Genomic DNA, 20,818 nt, shown 5'->3' with positions numbered 1-20,818 from the left:
GCACACTGAGGAGTACCAAAATGAAATCACGCAAGTATCTTTGTTATTAAAAGTCCAGGGTCAGAACAAAAACAAATTTCTTACCATACGGGCAAAGCATGCAGTAAGGATTCCACTTCCAGAACCAACATCAAGAGCTTTGGCTCCTTCATGCAATTGATCAAACAGAAGTTCTAGAGCGTATGCATGCTAACAAAGAAAATGGAGAAAATGCTGTAATTACAATTCATTTTATTTTTTTCCTCACAGTTCTAAATATATCCTTCAAATAGGCTTCAAATAAAATTGGCCTATTTTCTTATTAAGGTAGTAACAACCGAATGTATTTTTCTCTTTTTTTAAACACATTTTCAGTTTTATTGATGTGTTTTCTTTTTACATTACAAAACATCCTGAGATTACTCCCATTTTGTGGGAGGTCTCTCATAACAAGTAAAAGAGTTAAGTAAAACTAATAACATAGTGACCACATCTGAAAGTTCAGGCAACATTTCACTTCTGTAACATATTCCCCTCTCAGCTGAGTACAGCCCTGCCGCGGCCGCGGCACCGAGAGGAGAAGATCCGAGCGGGCTTCAGAGACGGGATCTCCAGTGGCCACGCGGGTCCCTCCACCCAGAGGTGACAGGGGTCGGTGAGAGTCTCTTTGGCGGGTAGAGAGGGGAGTGGGGTGCCCCCATAACTCAGGCCCCCTCGGGAGGCAACAGTGGAGACGGGAGCAGACCAGGGCTCCCCAAGCAGGCAGGAGCCCGGTTCCATTGTTGAAGGTCTCCGCATAAACCCCCTGAAGGAACTGAGCCTGTGAGGTGGCCCTGCCCCGACCTGAGCACCTGAACTTAATCTCACACTGAATAGCAGCCCTGCCCCCGCCAAAAGCCCTGAGGCTGGCAAGCAGCATTTGAATCTCAAACCCCAAGCGCTGGCTGGGAGGATCCGGAGGCGAAGTGGGTGTGAAGAGAATATTCAGAAGTCAAATCACTGGCTGGGAAAATGCCCAGAAAAGGGAAAAGAAATAAGACTATAGAAGGTTACTTTCTTGGGGAACAGGCATTTCCTCCCTTCCTTTCTGATGAGGAAGAACAATGCTTACCATCAGGCAAAGACACAGAAGTCAAGGCTTCTATATCCCAGCCCACTCAATGGGCTCAGGCCATAGAAGAGCTCATAGAAAATCAAGTTAGAGAGGTGGAAGAAAAGCTGGGAAGAGAAATAAGAGACATGCAGTCAAAGCATGAACAGCAGATCAGCTTCCTGCTAAAGGAGACCCAAAAAAATGCTGAAGAAAATAACACCCTGAAAAATAGGCTAACTCAATTGGCAAAGGAGGTTCAAGAAGCCAATGAGGAGAAGAATGCTTTCAAAAGCAGAATTAGCCAAATGGAAAAGGAGATTCAAAAGCTCACTGAAGAAAATAGTTCTTTCAAAATGAGAATGGAACAGATGGAGGCTAATGACTTTATGAGAAACCAAGAAATCACAAAACAAAACCAAAAGAATGAAAAAATGGAAGATAATGTGAAATATCTCATTGGAAAAACAACTGACCTGGAGAATAGATCCAGGAGAGACAATTTAAAAATTATGGGCCTACCTGAAAGCCAGGATCAAAAAAAGAGCCTAGACATCATCTTTCATGAAATTATCAAGGAAAACTGCCCTGAGATTCTAGAACCAGAGAGCAAAATAAGCATTCAAGGAATCCACAGATCACCGCCTGAAAGAGATCCAAAAAGACAAACTCCTAGGAACATTGTGGCCAAATTCCAGAGTTCCCAGGTCAAGGAGAAAATATGGCAAGCAGCTAGAAAGAAACAATTCAAGTATTGTGGAAATACAATCAGGATAACACAAGATCTAGCAGCTTCCACATTAAGGGATCGAAGGGCATGGAATAGGATATTCCAGAAGTCAAAGGAACTAGGACTAAAACCAAGAATCACCTACCCAGCAAAACTGAGTATAATACTTCAGGGGAAAAATTGGTCTTTCAATGAAACAGAGGACTTTCAAGCATTCTTGATGAAAAGACCAGAGCTGAAAAGAAAATTTGACTTTCAAACACAAGAATGAAGAGAAGCATGAAAAAGTAAATAGCAAAGAGAAGTCATAAGGGACTTTACAAAAGTTGAACTGTTTACATTCCTACATGGAAAGACAATATTTGTAACTCTTGAAACTATTCAGCATCTGGGTACAGGGTGGGATAACACACACACACACATGCACACGCACACACACATACAGACAGAGTGCACAGAGTGAACTGAAGAGGAAGGGATCACATCTTAAAAAAAAAAATGAAATTCAGCAGTGAGAGAGAAATATATTGGGAGGAGAAAGGGAGAAATGAAATGGGGCAAATTATCTCTCATAAAAGAGGCAAGCAAAAGACTTTTTAGTGAAGGGAAAAAGAGGGGAGGTGAGAGAAAAACATGAAGTTTACTCTCATCACATTCCACTAAAGGAAGGAATAAAATGCACACTCATTTTGGTATGAAAACCTATCTTACAATACAGGAAAGTGGGGGATAAGGGGATAAGCAGGGTGGGGGGGATGATGGAAGGGAGGGCACGGGGAGGAGGGAGCAATTTGAGGTCAACACTCATGGGGAGGGTCAGGATCAAAAGAGAGAATAGAAGTAATGGGGGACAGGATAGGATGGAGGGAAATATAAATAGTTCTTACACAACACTACTATTATGGAAGTCATTTGCAAAACTACACAGATCTGGCCTATATTGAATTGCTTGCCTTCCAAAGGGAAGGGGTGGGGAGGGAGGAGGGAGGAGGGAGGGCAGATTGGCAGACAGGGGCAATTAGAACATTCGGTGTTTTGGGGTGGGGGAGGGGACAAAACGGGAGAAAATGTGGAACCCAAAATTTTGTGAAAATGAATGTTAAAAGTTAAATAAATTAATAAAAAAATGCACATATTCCCCTCTCTATTTTTTTAAAATTAATTTAGTTAATTTTATTAATTAATAGAAGTCTATTTTCTTCTTGCCCTTACATCCCCCAACCCCATTGAAAAGAAAGAAAACAAGCAAATTTCTTATAGTAAAATGTAGTTATGCAAAGCAAATTCCACCAACAGCTGTTTCATCCCAAATCCACTACTTCTCTGTAACAGATAGCTTATTTCATAGGCAATACTTTAGAATTATGAATGGTCACTATTACACTGATCACAATTTTTATAGCTTTCAAAGTTATTTGTCTTCACAATGGTGTTGTTGTTATAGAAATTATTCTTCTGGTTCTGCTCATTTCATGATTTATAAAAGTGCTCAAAATTGTTTTATCTGTATAATATTGATGTTATTTTTCTCATCTTTGTACTAACTACATAATCCTCATTCAATTATTTTGATTCCTCCATTAAAACAAAGGGATTGGATCATTTCAGTTCTGTGGTTTGTATACTACTTCTAAAATACGTGCATGAAGTAAATATGTATACATAATACATATAAATGTATATGGAGAAAATGCAATTATTGTATTGTTATACATTGTTCTTAATTTTTTCCTCTTGTAAGAGTCACATTAAAAGCACTTTCTTCATGTGAAAATCTGTGACTGGAAACATCTTTTAAACATCAATAAACTAGCAAACATTTGTTATTTAAGGGAAAAAGGGAGTCAAGTCAACAAAGATTTATTATAAGTGCTTATTATCATGTGCCAGGCACAATGCTAAGCAATGAATTTAAAAGACAAAAGCATGATCCTACCCCTGAAGAGCACATATTCTAATGGGGAAAACAATATGTAAACAACTAAGTACATACAAAAGATACAGAGTAAAAGGAAGGCAGTCTGAAAAGGCATTAGCATCTAGAAAGTACCAGATAAGCATCCTAGAACAGATGGGGTTTTTATTGAAGTCAGAAAAACTAAGAGGCAGAGGTGAGGGGACAGAGCATTCCAAGAATGGGGGTCAGCTACTAAAAAAATCAAGGAAATGGGAGATGGATTCTTATATCCAGAGTTGCAAGTAGACTAGTTGTCACAGGATTACAGAGTATGTGGAGAGTAAAATATAAAAAGCCTGGAAACATAGGAAGGGGTCAGGTTACAAAGGTCTCTGAATAACAAAGGAATTTCTATTTGCTCTTGGAGTATAGTAAGAAGTTACTGAAACTCCATAAGCAGGGAAATAACATGATCAGACCTACATCTTAGAAAAAATTTACACTGATGGTCAAGTACAGAAAATGGACTAGAGAAAGAAGAGATACACGGCAAAGAAAGCAGTTAGAAGGCTACTGCAACAGTTCTGATAAGAAGCCTCAACCAGGGTTGTGGTTCTGTGACTGGAGAGGAGAGCGAGATGATAGATTAATGACTGGACATGTGGGGTGAGAGTGAGGAGTTGAGGATACAGAGAGTAAGCCTAGGTGAGTAGGAAGATAGTAGGTTTTTTTTTTACAGTAATAGCAAAGTTCAGAAGAGGAAAGGCTTTAGGGGAAAGGATAGTGAGTTCTGTTTTGGAAATGGTGAGTTTGGGACATCCAAATTTGAAATGTCCAGAACAGTCACTGATGACATGGGACCAGAACTTAGGAGGAGGATGAAGTTTAGATATAGAGATCAGGATTTATCTGTGGAGAGAATAAATTAACCTAAACAGAGCCACAATCAGCAGATGTGACATGGATGAACAGGCAGAAAAAAGAAAAAAGTCTACGAAGGCATAGTGAGACAAATAAGAAGAAAACCAGAAGGAAAGAGGACCCAAGAAGAGGTGGTGATCCACAGTGCCAAAGGCTGAAGAGAGGTCAAGGATGAGAACTGAGAAAAAATCATTAAATTTGTCATTAAGAGACCAGCAGTAACTCTGGAGAGGGCTATTGTAGTTGAATGATGGAGTCAGAAGCCAGAATGCTGAGGGTCTAGAAGTGAAAAGAAAGGAACTGGAGGCACCACTTGTGGACTCAACAATGAAAAAGAGGAAAGATACAGGATTATAGACAATGAGAATGACAGCATCAAAGGAGGATGTTTAAGGATGGGGGAGAGCTATTCAGGAGTACTGCATCCTAACCTCCCCTATTTCCTCAAAAGTATTTACTCATGGATATTTCTGTAAGACTAGTGTGTATTTAACAAACAAAAATCTAATATACTTAAGCTGAAGCCAAAACAGCTATGAACAAAAACCTGTAGACACCATTCTTCTTAGAACTTTAGAGATATTAATGTTGGCCCATGTCCATAATTTTATTTTTTGTTTTGTTTTTCATAATTTTCAGTTAAGTATAAAAGAATGTGTGGGGACATGCCTAAAATGATAAGAGTTCTAGTCTCAAAGTCAGGAAGGCCTGGGTCACAAATGAGACTTTCAACTTTGGGCACAGCAAGTCATTAAGTTGCAAAGAAGGTGCTGATCTGTATTGAAGGGGGGAGTTTTCCTTACCCAGGAGTTTCCTCTAATAACAAAATCACAGGTCCAGCACCCTACCCCATGTCTATAAAAGAGTATAAAATAATTTCAATTTCAATTAAATCTTAGATTTATCATCTTCAATATATCTGTTTGATAAAACTAGAATTTTGTGTTCATGATAGGTGTTCAATAAATATCTGTTTGCTGATTATGCCACTACTGGATGAAATGACACATCCTAACTAATCACATATTTTGGTTCATTGTCTCTGTATTTTGAAATGACATTTAGCATACTGCCTCAGTCATATAATAAGAAAATCAATGAAATTCAAGTGATAAAATGCAAGGAAAAAAATGTAGGCTTTACAAATAAGGACACTTTATTAGTTGCATCTTGCTTTACTGAGACCTCAAAATCACAGGGCTATATTTAAGATTATGATATGAAACAGGATTACCCCAAAATCTTTCCTAAGAAACCCTAAAAATTTCTCTCTTTTAATGAGAATACATATGCCAAAATTTTAAATTTAATTTTAAAACAATTCAGAGCAAAATAATAGTGCTATCAGGCAATTAATATTTTTTCCATTAACAGATCACCCATTTAACACAAACAATTAAAAAAAGATCATAGGCCCCTATACAAGTACCCAGAAGGGAGGCTGAGTCCAAGAGCTGGAAGCTAAGCCTTTCCGTAAGGAAATATTACGACTCTCCCACGCTGAAAAGCAGGCATGTCTCAGCATTTACTTTTTTATATGCTTGCTTGAGTTCCTTATGTCTTTAACATAAGTGATGAGGATCTTTAAATTGAGGTAGTATTCCAACCTAAAATGTTGACTAGGGATCATGGGAGCTCTTGTTCTAAAATGCTTAAAACACACACACACACTTAAAAAGCAAAGGACACTATCCAAAACAAATTATAAGTACTGAACCACTTGACACAGGTCCTCTTTGAAACTGCATTCTCTAGGCAAAGAATTAGGAGACGAGGGAATGTCCATCAACTGGGGAATGGCTAAACAAGTTGTTATGTGATTATGATGGATGCTCTCAAAAAAAATCTGGAAAGACTTGCATGGGCTGAAGCAAAGTGAAATGTACTGTGCACAAAGTAACAGCAATATTGTAAGATGATCAGCTGTGAATGACTTAGCTATTCTCGCAATACAATGATCCAACACAGCTCTGAAGGACTTATGTTGAAAAATGCTATCCATTCCCAGAGAAATAAATTATGGGTGTCTGAATACAGATTGAAGCATTAAAAAAAAAAACTGCATTCCCTAGAACAAGGCCCATTTTAGAAGTGAACCTAATTCGAAGAATTGTCTATATACTTAAACATATATATCATATACATAAACAAGTATAACACAGAAAATTGTTTTCAATTTTTTTCAAATTGTCTAATAATTACCACACCCTTTCCTCCAAATCACTTCTTATCAACCAACAAATATTTATTAAGTGCCTAACTATGTGCCAGGCCTGTACTAAGTGATGGGGATAGAAGTACAAAGAATGAAACAGTCTCTAGTCACGAAGAGCTTACATTCTAATGAAGGAGACAGTAAGTAACATATAAATACAGGATAGCACCAGAAATCTTAGTTCAGCTTTAAGCTAGTATAACAGAAAAATATAAAGGGAATAAATAAATAAATAAATACACATGTATGCATATATATGTAATACACACACACACACACACACACACACACACACAAATACCTACACACATAAAATGACTATCTCTGAACAATAAATTATATAAGTTTTTGCATGACAGCTAAAGCCAAAAGTCTGAATAACTATAATTTTTTAACATAATAAGAAGTAAGTATAATTCTGAAGTAACCAAATGACAAAACAAAAATTTTAAAAGCTATTCTCAAATCATTTTTAGCAAAAACACTAAAAACAGTAAAATTTAAGCTGGCTCATTTACAAAGATGATCAAATTTAAACTTACCATGTGTGGAGCACTGATTGTTGCTTGGAAACCTGTAAAACAAGGTGAAAACTAGTATTTTAGGTTTAATTACAAAAAAATACAGCTTAAGGCAAGAATTTGTTTTGCTTGACTATCCATTTTTGTTACACGGGTTTTGGATTTTTTCTTTTCAATGAGAGAGGTGGAAGGAAGAGAAAACAAATTTTTGTTAATAGAAAAAAAATTAGTTTTAAAAAATGAAGACAATGGCTTGCCCATAGAGTTCTTTTAGTTTTTGCAAATCACCACTTTAATTTTGTATTTCTGTCCTTGAGAAACAAATTTTTAACAACTTACTTTTTACTGTCCAAAGTATAACTTTGCTGAAATTAACATCAGACAATATACATACATTAGTTCCCATACCATTTCTGAGACAAATGAAAACAATTCAATATTCTAAAAACTTGTATCAGTTTTGGCAAAGCAAAAAGAGATTTGTTATCTTTTGAGCTTACCCTCCTCTCAAAGTTATAAATACTGATGTAAACGACCTCAAATCACTGACAAACTTTTCCAAAAATCATTACTTCATATTACATTTTTACGGCTAAGTACACCTACAGAAGAAAAAGTAACTAGAGAGAAAGAAATCTAGGCAACTTAAGTTACATTACCTAAAAATGTAACAGTACTATCTTTAATCTGCCAAAGCATACCATGTCTAATTCTCTCTTATTGACTTACACAGTCCTGTCCTCAGCATGACTGAATTCTGTCACAGTTGCTTCCTCCACCACTTATTTACCTGCTTCCTCCTCTGAAGCAGTTTTCACTGAGCTGTGGTAGCAGGTGCCTTCGGGGTTCAGAAGCTCCCCAGAATCTTCTCTGCTGGGTGTTACAGTGCTTCATAAGGAGAAAGCATGGCAGTTGGTGGACAGAATCCTGAGGCACTTCTAAGCCTCAAAGGCGCCCACTGCCAAGGCTCAGCAGTTCAGCAAAAACCTGCTTCAGAGAAGGAGTAGGTAAGGAATTTTCTAAAAACAAACACAAGCAAAAAAACTCAGAGTAAGTGAAGCAGAGAAGAGGACAAGAACTCTTGTTATTCTTAGGTCTTCTAAATATCTGCTATAAAAAAATTAAACAGTAGCATGTAAAGGAAGAACTTTAAGTGATGATTAATGACCCTACATTAGTAAATAGTTAATGAAAAGTACAAAAGTTTTCACATACAAAATTCCAATATTTTCAGGTGTCTAAAAATAAGATTTTTTTCAAAATGTTAGACTATGAGCAAAGAAAAATTTCAAATAGTTTGGCTAATGGAACCTGATTAGGAACAAAATTCAAACTACAAAGGTTAACACTGGGATGAGTCAGAGTCCTTAAAGAATCTTTTCACCAGGAAAAACTATCACAATAAGAATAAATGACTGAAGAACAAAATTTTCTGATAGTCCAAAGCTTACCTATTGATTGTGGAGAATCCATGTAGGGATTACATTTTGCATAGTGAGCACGGTCTGTGGCCAGCATTACTTCAAAAACTTTCTCTGACTTGATTATTCCATTTTCTGAAATAATATTTTACAATGAAATATGAAAATTTTATGTATATAAAATTCCTTTCACTCAGTTTTAAAGCAAAAATAGATGTCACCAGCATTATGGGGAAGAAAACCATAGGTTACCTATCTAAATTATAGAATGCTTATTGTTATCTATATTTAACTTTAAAAATTCAAAATTTAACTAAGTTGACTTCTTTTAAAATGTGTAAGACATAAATCTCATGTAACCAGAGTGGTGGGTGAAACCATGATGGATCTGGAGTCAAAATAAATGGGTTCAAATTTTGGTTACCTCAATTTCTTTATATAAAAAGAGGGGTTTAGACTAAATAGTCTCTAAGTCCTTTCTCTAAATCCTGTTCCCCATACTTAAATAAGCAATTACTTCTCATTGCTATATTTATTACATAATGAGTTTTATGATGACACAGAAGTTTAATTTTTATATTGGGGATAGAAAGAGAATTAAGAGGGAAAGACCACAAATAAATAGACATTTGTTCTCGAATTCAAGCAGAAAAGCAACCTAATCAACAGAAAATTCTGTCTGGGGGGGAAGTGACATCTGAGCATAGTCTCAAAGAATAACAGGGATTTGAAGAGGCAGAGGTAGAGGCCCTATGGGCAAAGAGCAGGTGTGAACACATGACACCAATCAATCCTGCCCAAGCACTGTGCTGGGGAAGTAAAGTCTCCTTGGCAATCGGATCATCGGGGCTGGGAGGTGAGGAAGAGAGATGAGTCAAGTCAATCTGAGGTTGCAAACCTAGGGAGGTAATTGATCAGATAGTGGTGCTCTCAACAGCAATAGGGAATGTTTGGAGTAAGGTGCGTTTAGAAAGGAGAGCTCCTTTGAACATGTTTCATTTGAGGTGCCTATGAGATACCTAGCAGGAGACATCCAAAAAGCAGTTCACAGCATGGGGTTAGAGTTCAGGACAACCTAGATCTGAGAAACATCTGCAGAGAGATAACAACTGAACCTACGGGCACTGATGATAATACTAATGCAAGATGGTCTAGAGAAAAAAAGAGAAGGACTACATGAATACCTAAAAAAAAAAAAAATGAAGCAAGACAGAATAAAAGTTCTGGCATGTGGAACTGAAATCAGAAAAAGTAGTGTAAAATAGAAAATATTATACTTTGCCCAAAAAAAGGATTTCCTAAAAATTAGAATAGCCCAAAAAGAAAGTGATGACTCCCTAAGAAAAAAAATATTAAAATAAAATCACAAAATTGAAAAAAATGGAGCAAATATAAGGTTATCTACTAAAAATAAATGACTTGAGGAAATAGGTCAAAATTTAATATTCATTGTATTCCCTGAAAGGTATAATCACCAAAAGGGTCTAGACACTATGTTTCAAGAAATCATCAATGAAAACGCTCCAGATTTATTAAAACCAGAGGGCAAAGTGAAATCAGAAAGAAGTCAATGATCATTTACTGAAAGAAACCCCTAAAGCAAAAGTTCTAGAATAGCCAGAAACCAGAAATTCTAGGTCAAAGAAAAATACTGTAAGCAATTAACTCAATAAACATTTATTAAGCATCTACTACGTGACAGGTACTGCTGCCAAGCTCTGGGGATTCAAAAAGAGGCAAAAAAGTCCCTTCCCTCAAATAGCTTAAGATCAGTCAGAAAGAGTCCCAAGTCCAAAGAACCACAGTCAAGAACTAAATTGAGTATAATTAGAAAAGGAAAAAAAAAATTGTTCTTTAATGGAATAGAGGATTTTCAAAAATTCCCCAATAAAAAGACCATCTCCCAACTCTAGGTATTTTTCACTGTTTATCTCCCTTGCCTGGAACACCCTCCCTCCTCATCTCTGTCTCCTGGCTCTTAGCTTTCTTCAAGTTCTTGCTACAATTTCACCTTCCACAGGAAGCCTTTCCCTATTCCTCTTCATTCCAGTGCTCTGTTGACTGCTTCCAATTTATCCTGTTTGTATTCTTCTCCCTCATTAGACTGAGCTCCTTTTGTGCTATCTTCTTAGCTTAACATAGTATCTGGAAATAGAAGGTTCTTAATAGATATTTATTGACCAGCTGATAGGGCTGAGTAAAAAATCTGAAATTCAAACACAAAAGTCAAGACAAAGCTACAAAAAAATAATGTAAATGAGCAAATAGAAGGGAATATACAACATGAAATGCTAACATTCCAAACGGACCTTTAATAGGAAAGATAACTTGACTAAATTCCTATAAAAATTCCAGAGTAGAAATCTAGAAAGGAAAATTTATGAGTAATTGGGTCTATATAACCATGACATTCTAAATGAGAGAGGAAGAAACAAGTGTCTTTTCACAAATAATGTCTTCAAAAGATACTGCAGTAGCTGAATAAGAAAAAGGGGTCCTGGTAGTGGAATGGTTCTGTTCTGAGGGTTTTAAGAGGACAAAAAAGAAGAAAGGTAAAATGAATCCACTAGTGTAGAAATAAGAATGAAAGGAAATGAACTTGCTATCTTGCATACTGGAGATTCATGAGAAGAATATTAAAGTATCAGATGAACTTTACTCTTAGCTGAGCAAGATGAAGGTGTCAGAAACTTGCAGAACATTCGTGTGTGTGTACGTACATGTGTACACAAGTATCTTGTGCACATACAATTTGGTGTAGAAAAATACTCAACAGTATGCAAAAATAATGAACACTATCATGCCATTAGAAATGATGAAACGGAGAAACCTGGGAAGATTTAAATGAACTAATAGAGAGTAAAAAGAGCAAAATCAGAAGAACAATATAGAAACAAACAACAGTGAAAGAGTTAAGAATTCTGATGAACACAATGACCAACCATGAGTCCCAAAAGCCAATAAAGACACATGCTACCACCCTTCCAACAGTATAGCAGACAGAGTAAGATATACATTATTGGACATGGTCAATGCAGGATTTTTCTTAACTATGAATAATTTGTGCAAGGACTTTGTTTTTCTTTCTTTTTTTGAGGTGGGAGAGGTGAGGAAAGAAAACAAATTTCTGTTAATTAGAGAAATTGTTTCTTAAACTCTACAGGAAAATAGGTAACTAGAGAACTAGAGAGGGAAGGGTAGTGTGGGAGAAAAGAGTAACAATGAAAACAAACTTCAACTTCTGAAGAATTGATCAAAAGGAAAAGAAAAGTTAAGAATCTTTGATGGGGTAAGAGAAGGAGTTGATGGTGATGCTCGGACAGTAAATTGCAGAAAAAGCATTTGGCCGCAAGGCTTTTCCAAACAAGACATACAGGAAACAGATTTAAATATACAAAAACAAGAATCATAACAAAGAATTCAAGAGATGAACAGGCAAGTTTTCAAATGGATGAAAAGAAGGCAATGAACAACCAAAAGAAAAAAAGTCCCAAATCACAAGAAGAAACCTAAATTAAAATGAGTCTGAGCTTCCACTTCACACCTATTAGATTGACAAAGATGAGGAGAAAATAACAAAAACTGGAGGAAGTCTGGGGGAAACTGGTACAACAATGCACTGCTAATGGAACTGTGAAGTTATACAGCCATTCTGCAGAGCAATTTGCAACTGTATCTTTTGACTCGATAACCATTACTAGGCTTATACATCTCCCCTCCTCAAAAAGATCATGGGGAAAGGATACATCGATTAAAACACACACACACAACCAATTTGCATTATAGGAAAAACCTACGGAAAGTTTTGTCTCATATGCTTAAGCATTTAAATTTAATTTTTAAAAAATTAAAACCTAGATTTCATTGAGGCAAGGAATTCCCAATTTTCTTTCTATCAATGCAAACAGGGTAACTATCTAAAAGAGTCTTAAAGAGTTCTCTGAGTTGAGTAATTTGCCCATGGGGTCACAAAGCTAGTGTGTCAGGTTAAGTCCAGACCTGTGATTTCTTTGTTGTTGGGAACCTTTCTCCCAAACCCTCAAGGAAACTCCTATCTGATAATGCCCATTAACAACTGCTGTGTAATTTTTATACTGTCTGGAACACTGAGACTTGATCATAACTTTAAAAGTTTTCTTGCTCTATTATATAACATAGAGTAGAAGCTGTGAAAGAATAATGGGGAAATAGGTTAGGGAGAAAAGGGTCAAATAGAGCTGAAAGGTTGTGAGGATAGGTCAGCTAAACAGTCTGAAAACTGGTAGTAAAGAGGAAGTTGGGAAGATTTTAAAAGGAGGAAAATAATTAGCTTGAGTTTTAGAACATTAAGTTTTCTGTACTGGTGAGATAAAAGAACAGAAAAAGTATTTTCTCTACCTGAAGAAAATTAAGACATCCAGTGAATACAGATTTTAGGCATACAAATTTAAAAAATTAGAAAATAGTTAAGTGAACACACTACTCACATCCCCAATAGCCTTTTGAACCATTCCTTTTACTTCTTTCCCACTTGTTACAATATAAAAAAGAACCAGTTGGTGTGGTGGCACAGTAAGTAGCAATTCTTTAAGGCTGGTAGAGCAAATGAGCTCAGGAGTTCTGAGTGGCAGTGTGCTAAAGCTAGTCAGGCATTAGAAGTGTGTCCCAAACCAACAGGTTGCCTAACAACAGGAAAAATCATCCCACGTAGCCTCAAAAGTAAAATAAAATAAGGATCAATTAGTTTGATTAGACACCAGTTACACATCTGCCTTCAATAACAAATAAACCACATATGTAAAGTGCTTTGTAAATTTTAAGAAATTATTTTAAATGTAATTATTATTACTACACCAAAGTTTAGATATCTGTATTAAACTGTAATAATTCCATATATACACCGAAGCCTGCATTTAACTGCCTCTCTGCAACTTCAACACAATTAAGTCCTAGTAGTCTCCTCTAGGGAAGGAATTCCCAACCTAGAGTACATATAACACAACAGGGTACAAGAAGCTTGTCAAGAAGAGTATGGGAAATATTTCATAAACTATATTAGCCTATCAAAACAGTCCAAAAGTAGTAGTTAGTGGAAGAAAAATTGTATATACTAAAAAAAAATTAATCTATTTTATATGTAGACGAATGGTAAACTTTAAATTTTATTTCCTTTCATACAGCACAGGAGGTATAGAAAGGTTTATTCAAAGCCAATAGATAAAAAGAATGACAAAGGTTAGGAAACTCTGTTGTAAGGCAAAGAAGAACAAATCAAATCCCTCTTCCACGTTAACTATTTTCAATGATCTGAAATGTAGATTTACATGCTGTATACCAAGTCTCCTCTTCTCCAAGTTCAATATATCCAGCTCCTTCCATGGATCTTCATATGGCGTTATCTCAAGCCTCTTCACCACTCTCATGACTCTCACTTCCTACCATCAACGTCCCTCTCAAAAATATGGTGCCTAGAACTGAACACAAAATTTCCCATACTCTCTCCACAAGTTTCTTGTTGTCTGTTGTGGTATATGTACATTACAGATACTAAACTGAATAGCTGAAGTCATCCTTAATGGTCCTGCCTCATTAGATTTGCTCCACCATTCTGCACTGTTATAGTATACTTGGATACTTACTCTGTCATCTAACATATTAGATACCATTCCCAACTTTGCACTGTGCCAATTTGACAAATTGTCATTACCCATTCAACAAAATACGTTGAAGAGCACAGGACCAAGGAGGGCCCCCAAAGGCACTCTAAGAGACCTTTCCAAGCTGACATGGAACCATTGATATCTGTTACTCCAGTCATTCAAATCAATGTTGAATCATCTACCTATTATATCTGGCCTATTTCTCTTTATTTTGTACACAAAAATAATACAACAAATTTCATCAAATACTTTGCTAAAAACCAGCTAAACTACCAAAGCACTCTTCTTTAGTCATTCTATAAATTAATCAGTTTAAAAAAAAAGTTATGAGAGGGTGATACTAAGTTACTTGACCCTGTCATGTAAGTCCAAGAAAGTAATCTTTTTTCCATGTCCACATAAATGTAGGCATTTTATTTTACATCATACCTTATTTTGTTATTTAAATGTTCTATGGCTTAAGTGCAAAAAATTTTCAAGTAAAGTATTTTTGTGTTTTAAGAGAATTAACTGAAAAAACTCAAATGAGCACCATTAAAAGTATGATAGGTACACACTACGTGCTAGCCTCATGAAAGTCATTAAACCTTTGGGCCTCAATTTCCTCATCTACAAAATAAATATCATCTCATAGGTTGCTGTAAGGATCAAGTAAGTATATATACAAATAAGGCACTTTACTAACATTAAAATATCATACAAATATAAGCTTATTATGATGCTGCCAGACACTTGGCAGCTAGGTGGCACAGCAAATAAGAGTGCTAGGCCTTGAGTCAAACAGACCACCAGCCTCAGTCACTTACTAGACACAGGACCTTGGGCAAGTCACTTTAACAGCAACTACCTCTCAGGATTATTGTATAGATCCACTGAGATAATATTTATAAAGTGATCAAGGACAGTGCCTAGCACACAGTAGGCACCAATAAATGCTGTCTATTACTATTTATCATTAAAGGTAAGGGAGCAAATTTCTGGCTACTTCTTGGGACTCCAGAATAAAATTCCAATCTCATATAGTGTGAAAAAAATAAATTCAGCTTCTTCCTGAGAGATTAACTTACTACTAGGAAGCATAAAATAGGAAGGAGGGAGAACAAACTCCATGAGTTACTCAAGTACAATAAAATCAAGGCTATTTGGACAGTTAAATAGGTTCTTATGTACCAAAACCTTTTAAGTTTAGCCATTTTGGCCAAAAACCTTTCAAAATGGCATTAGGAAGTCAGGAATATATAAAACAAGCTTAAAAACAAGTTTTTTAAAAACAATAATCTACTCTTACTACATACAATTCAATGAGCATTTATTAAATATCTATCTACAAAGCATTGTGCTAGGGACACACGCTAAAAAAAAACAGTCACCCTCAAGTACCATGTGAGCTGAGCTTTGAAAGAAGAAAAAGCATCTAGAAAGTAAAGATGAGGAATTTATTCCAGGTCATAGACGGTTGGGGGAAAAGCAATGAGAGATACACATGAAAGGCATGGAGATAAATAAGTAGATGGAATGTTACATGGGAAGGGGAGATACAGAGTTAGCAAGGCAACAGGCAAGATGGCTAGGGTGAATGGTAAGCCCAGACTTCCTAATGAGCTAGAACTTAGATTGAGCTTCTTGGTGATGAATGTTCTCCTCTAAGAAGCTCTCCTTCCTCTGACTGACTGATACTCAACTCTTGAACTCAAGAACAAGATCCTAAAGTATCTGCCAGGCTTGGAAATGTCTGTTTCTCAGGACTGCTGGTCTCTGGTTGGTGCCTAGCACATAGGAGATGCATAAATGCTTGATGACTGACTGGTCAGCTTCATGAGCAGGGGGTTCCTTGATCCACAGAAGTCCAGTTAGCACCATTCCTGCCTGGAGACTAAGAATATCACCTGGCTCCTAGTCTTAGGCAGCCAAGCAGAAGTTTTCTGGCCTCTCTGGGCCCTTGTAATGCCTCTTCTTGTCATTCAACAAAATTATTATGGGTATTCTACTGCCAGACACTAGAGAAAACAAATACAAAAATGAAACAAAGACTGCCCTCAGAGCCTACATTCTATGAGGGTGATGGGAGCAAGACAAAGAAAAATACAACACAAATTAGCTTCTGGGAGGGTAGAAGGTCTTAGGGTCTGGTGAAGTGGGAGGAAGAATTAGGGTAGGCTTTCTGAAGGAGATGTCACATGCTGGACTTTTAAGAAAGTTAATTACTCTATAAGGTAGCCAAGAGAAGGAAATACATTCTAGAAATGGAGCAAATTAAGGGGAGATGAAATGCTGTATACAAGAAACAGCAAGTACATACTCTGTTCTGCACAGACAGGCTAACTTTTACATGGTCTGAATTAAGCAAGTTCAAATTGTTTGAAATTAATGCTTGGTGAGCAAGTTATCTAAGTAAACTATTTTCTAATTGTTGTGGTTCTATATCTCTATGTAGATTTTCCCCAAAATTTTTATTTTAAAACATATCAAGTTAGTGTAACTGAGTGTGTGAAAGAGAATAATTTGAAACAAACTTGGAAAGGTAGACTGGGACCAGATTGTGAAAAAAAAGTAAAAGCCAAATACAGGAAGTATATTTTATTTCTAAGCGGAGGTTTTTTGCATCATGAACTCTTTTCCTCTGGCAATCTGGTGAAGTCCATGGACCTCTTCTCAGAATAATGTATTTAAATAACTGAAGGAAAGCTAAATTTCAATTAGAGATTTGTGAAACTAATGATGTAATTTTTTTCCTATCCAACTTCACAGCCCCCTGAAAGCTCTCCATGGACTCCAGATTAAAGACTCCTGTCCTGGGATCAAGAGGAAGCCCATGGAGCAGCCTGAGCAGAAGCATGACATGGTCAGATATGTAGTTTATGAATATCAATTTGGCAGCATCATAGAGAGGACAGGCTGAAGAAGAGACTAGACCAATTACTACAATGGTTCAGATAAGTTAATAAGGGCTGAAGTAAGGGGATGAAGTATGAGTGAAATACAGTGAAGGTAAAATCAACAAAACTAGACAATTCATTTAATATGAGGGTGACTGAATTAAAAGATGGCTCCAAAGGTTGTTAACTTGGATTACAAAAAGGATGATAGTGCCCTCAACAGAAACAAGTCTATTAAGATTTGGAGGGGAAAAATAAATAGTTTTGGATATGTTGAGTTTGAAATACCTAAGGGACATGTAGTTGGAGAGTCCCATAGCAAAGTGATACAGGGCTGGATTTCAGGGAAAAAACTGAGCCTGGATATAGAGGGAGTCATCTGCATAAGGGTGATAGTTGAATTCATGGGAGTTGATATGGTAGAAATCACCTGAAAGGGTAGAAGGAAAAAAAGTAAAGGGGGAGGGGGAAGCAGGTTGAGACTAGGATGATGATTCAGCAAAAGAGGCTCTGGGCCAGTAGGATAAATGTGTTACACCTAGGACAACAGTTATATTACTTTAAAGATTGCAAAAGATTTTTACATACAATATCTTGAGCTTCATAATACCTGTGAAATTAAATTCTATAGATACTATCCTCATTTTAACAGATGAGCAAACAGAGAGGTTAAATGATTTGTCCACTGTCACCCAACTACAGGTATACAAGTTAAATCCAGGTTTTTAACTCCAATTTTAGCACTCTTATTCACTAAGCCATACTGCCTCAAATAAATCTAGAACTCTAAATACAGTATAACTAAGGCATAGGACAGCAGAGAAAGTAGATCATATCAATTAAAGCAGCCAAAAAAAAAAAAAAACTAAGCACAATTTGGCAACTAGAAATTAATATTAAATTGCCAAAATTTTATCTAAATTAAATATTAAAGCACTATAAAGTCAGATTTACAGGTGAATGCCCATAAAGTTTCACTAGAAATTAAATAAAAAGGAAAATGGAAGTGATTGTAGAACACTGAAAACAAATTTAAAAAGATAACCAAATAAAATGGGAAGGCATTTTTCTAAATACTAATAAGATTACATTAGATATGTATATATAAAATGCTACATATTATAAGATATTAAATAAGACCTCAACTTACGAAATAAGCTAAGTATCTCACTAGCTATGTGGCACCTGAGCACATAAAAGTAATGGATACCACTTTCCATTGGCTCACAACATAGGTATCATCCTCAACTCCTCACTAACTCTCACCACCAGCTCCATCCAATCTTTTGCCAAAGCCTGTTGTTTTCCTTTTTTCAACATCTCTCAAAAAAATCCCCCTTTTCTCCTCTGACACCACCTTGGAACCAGCCCTCATCATCTCACACTTGAACTACTGAAATAGCCTAGTGGTGGGTTTGCTGCCTCAAGTCTCTCCCCATTGCAATCTAGCCACCACTTAACCACCAAAACACTTTTCCTAAAGCATAGGTCCAACCATGTTACCCTCCTACTCAACAAACTCCAGTGGTTTCCCATTACCTCCAGGATCAAATACAAAAATTCTGTTTGACCTTCAAAGCCCTTCATAGCCTAGCCCTTGCCAGTCTTCATCCATCTTCCCCACCATATACTCTTTTGATTTGGTGACACTGGCTTCCTTGCTGGTTCCATTATCAAGATATACTTCATCTCTAGGATCTAGGTATTTCCTTTTGCTGTCCCTTCATTCTTGAAATGCCCTTCCTCTCCATCTCTGCCTGCTGGCTTCCTTTCACCTTTTGCCTCTTTTTTTGTAACCCCAGAGCTTAGCAGAGTATCCAGCACGTAGTGGGCATTTAAAAAGATGTTCAGTGACTGACTGGTCTAGCAGCTAAAAAACCAGTGCCATCAATTGCTATCTAGTCAAAGTAATAGTAATTTGGACATTTTTCTTTTAAATATTAGCATTTATTCTAATTTAATATTTCAATAGTTAGCAATCATTTTTTTCTTTAAATCCCTTGCTTTGTAAGGCAATGCTTTAAGAAGCTGCATTATTAAAGAATCCCAGGCTTTTCAGAACTGGGAAAAAAAAAAAACTTAGATATCCTCTGGTTTAAATCTCTCTCATTTTATAGATAAGAAAACTGAAGCCTAAGAACTTCAATGATACCTAGCTAAATGGAAGAGTCAGTGCTAGCAATTAAAGTTTTCTGGTTCCTTGTCCACTGTTTATTCCATCACATCTAATAGCTTAAATTACTAAAAACTATATATTTATCTTTCCCCTTTATTTATACAAGCTTCTTCCATAACCAAATTTACCATTAAAATATAAGGGCATAAGATTAACATCCATATGCTTATCTGCTTTAATTTATATGTGGTCTGATTTAAGTTCCAACTGTTTGAAATTAAACATGCTCCATAAGGACACTGTCTACATATATTACATATGTATATGGGTATTTGTGGTCCCAATTTTAAAACATGTGAAGTTGGCTGAACAGTCACTGGCATGATCACCTAATAACTAAAGCTGGAATATTCAGACAAGCACAATTCCTTGCACGTAGTTGATGTTTAATAAATGCTTGTTGACTTTAAACTGACTTACTGCATAATGTAGTTACGCAAAAAGTTGCTAACTTAACTACTATCCTACTTACAGTGTTTTCCAACTTTCTAGACTCCCATCAATCTGGTCATATATATGCCCAAATACTAAAATGAACCAAAAATATATGGCTATGCCAATTACGCAAACACAAATGATGTTTCATGTTTATATTGCAAGGCAAAATAACAACATTTAAAAGAAGATATTTTTCAACACAAGTTTATAATAGAATTCACAACAAAATCTAATTTTTTAAAAAATCATTAAAAGTTCTCATTTCATTTTTTTCTAACTTGCAGGTCTTTTTTCATCCTCAAATCTGTATGATCCCATTACCAACCTCTCAAAAATAGCATCTTAGGAGTTAAAATATTACATCAGTAAGAGGTTGAAACTTAAAGTTGCACAAGTGTTACAAAAGATAAAGCAACTTATCTACTCTAATTTCCTCCTAAAGAAATATATCACTTATTTAAAAACAAAGAATAATGCACATTGGGCCAACATTCTCTCTGTTAAATATCACCTAGCCACTAGATAGAAAAGCATCTTTAAAATTTTCAGCTAAGTACTTGAAATAGGATATACATGGAGGTAGTAGATCTAGTCTTGGCTAACCCTGAATTTGACCTAAAAGAAGAGACTGAAGAGTCTGATTGATTACAAATTTCTGCCACAGCCAAGTCTCTAACCGGATAACCTACCAGCAGAACACTATTACCTAATTACAATTCTTTTATAGCACTTAAAAAATACATGCTCTTTCATGAGCAAACATTTAGATTATTCTCAGTAAATATCAGAAATGGCGAGAAACGCTAGAAATCTGAGCACCTGTACAATCCACCTAATGAAAAAACGCAGCAAAGTAGCTATTAAACCTCGCACATTTTCAAATGAAATATTTTGTGAGAATTTTTAAAATATCTA

At 36.1% G+C, this 20,818-nt stretch overlaps 1 protein-coding gene across 5 annotated transcripts in view; it reads right to left on the bottom strand.

The window, feature by feature from the left end:
* PCMT1 (protein-L-isoaspartate (D-aspartate) O-methyltransferase) overlaps positions 1-20,818 on the bottom strand; it is a 41,107-nt gene that overhangs the window by 17,920 nt on the left and 2,369 nt on the right. For 4 of the 5 annotated variants that reach the window (XM_072643686.1, XM_072643685.1, XM_072643688.1 and 1 more), the window contains exons 3-5: positions 8,805-8,909; positions 7,375-7,406; positions 85-189 (exon numbers count right to left, since the gene is read on the bottom strand). In XM_072643686.1, coding sequence (XP_072499787.1) covers positions 85-189; positions 7,375-7,406; positions 8,805-8,909 — 242 coding nt within the window. Of the gene's footprint in view, positions 1-84; positions 190-7,374; positions 7,407-8,804; positions 8,910-10,785; positions 10,902-20,818 lie in introns of those variants that run through there. The other variant, XM_072643689.1, reaches the window with a different exon arrangement.

Source organism: Notamacropus eugenii, chromosome 2, assembly GCF_028372415.1.
Source record: "Notamacropus eugenii isolate mMacEug1 chromosome 2, mMacEug1.pri_v2, whole genome shotgun sequence".
Taxonomy (NCBI): Eukaryota; Metazoa; Chordata; class Mammalia; order Diprotodontia; family Macropodidae; genus Notamacropus; species Notamacropus eugenii.
The sequence above is the reverse complement of the archived record's forward strand: the minus strand, read 5'-3'. Positions and strand labels throughout refer to the sequence as shown.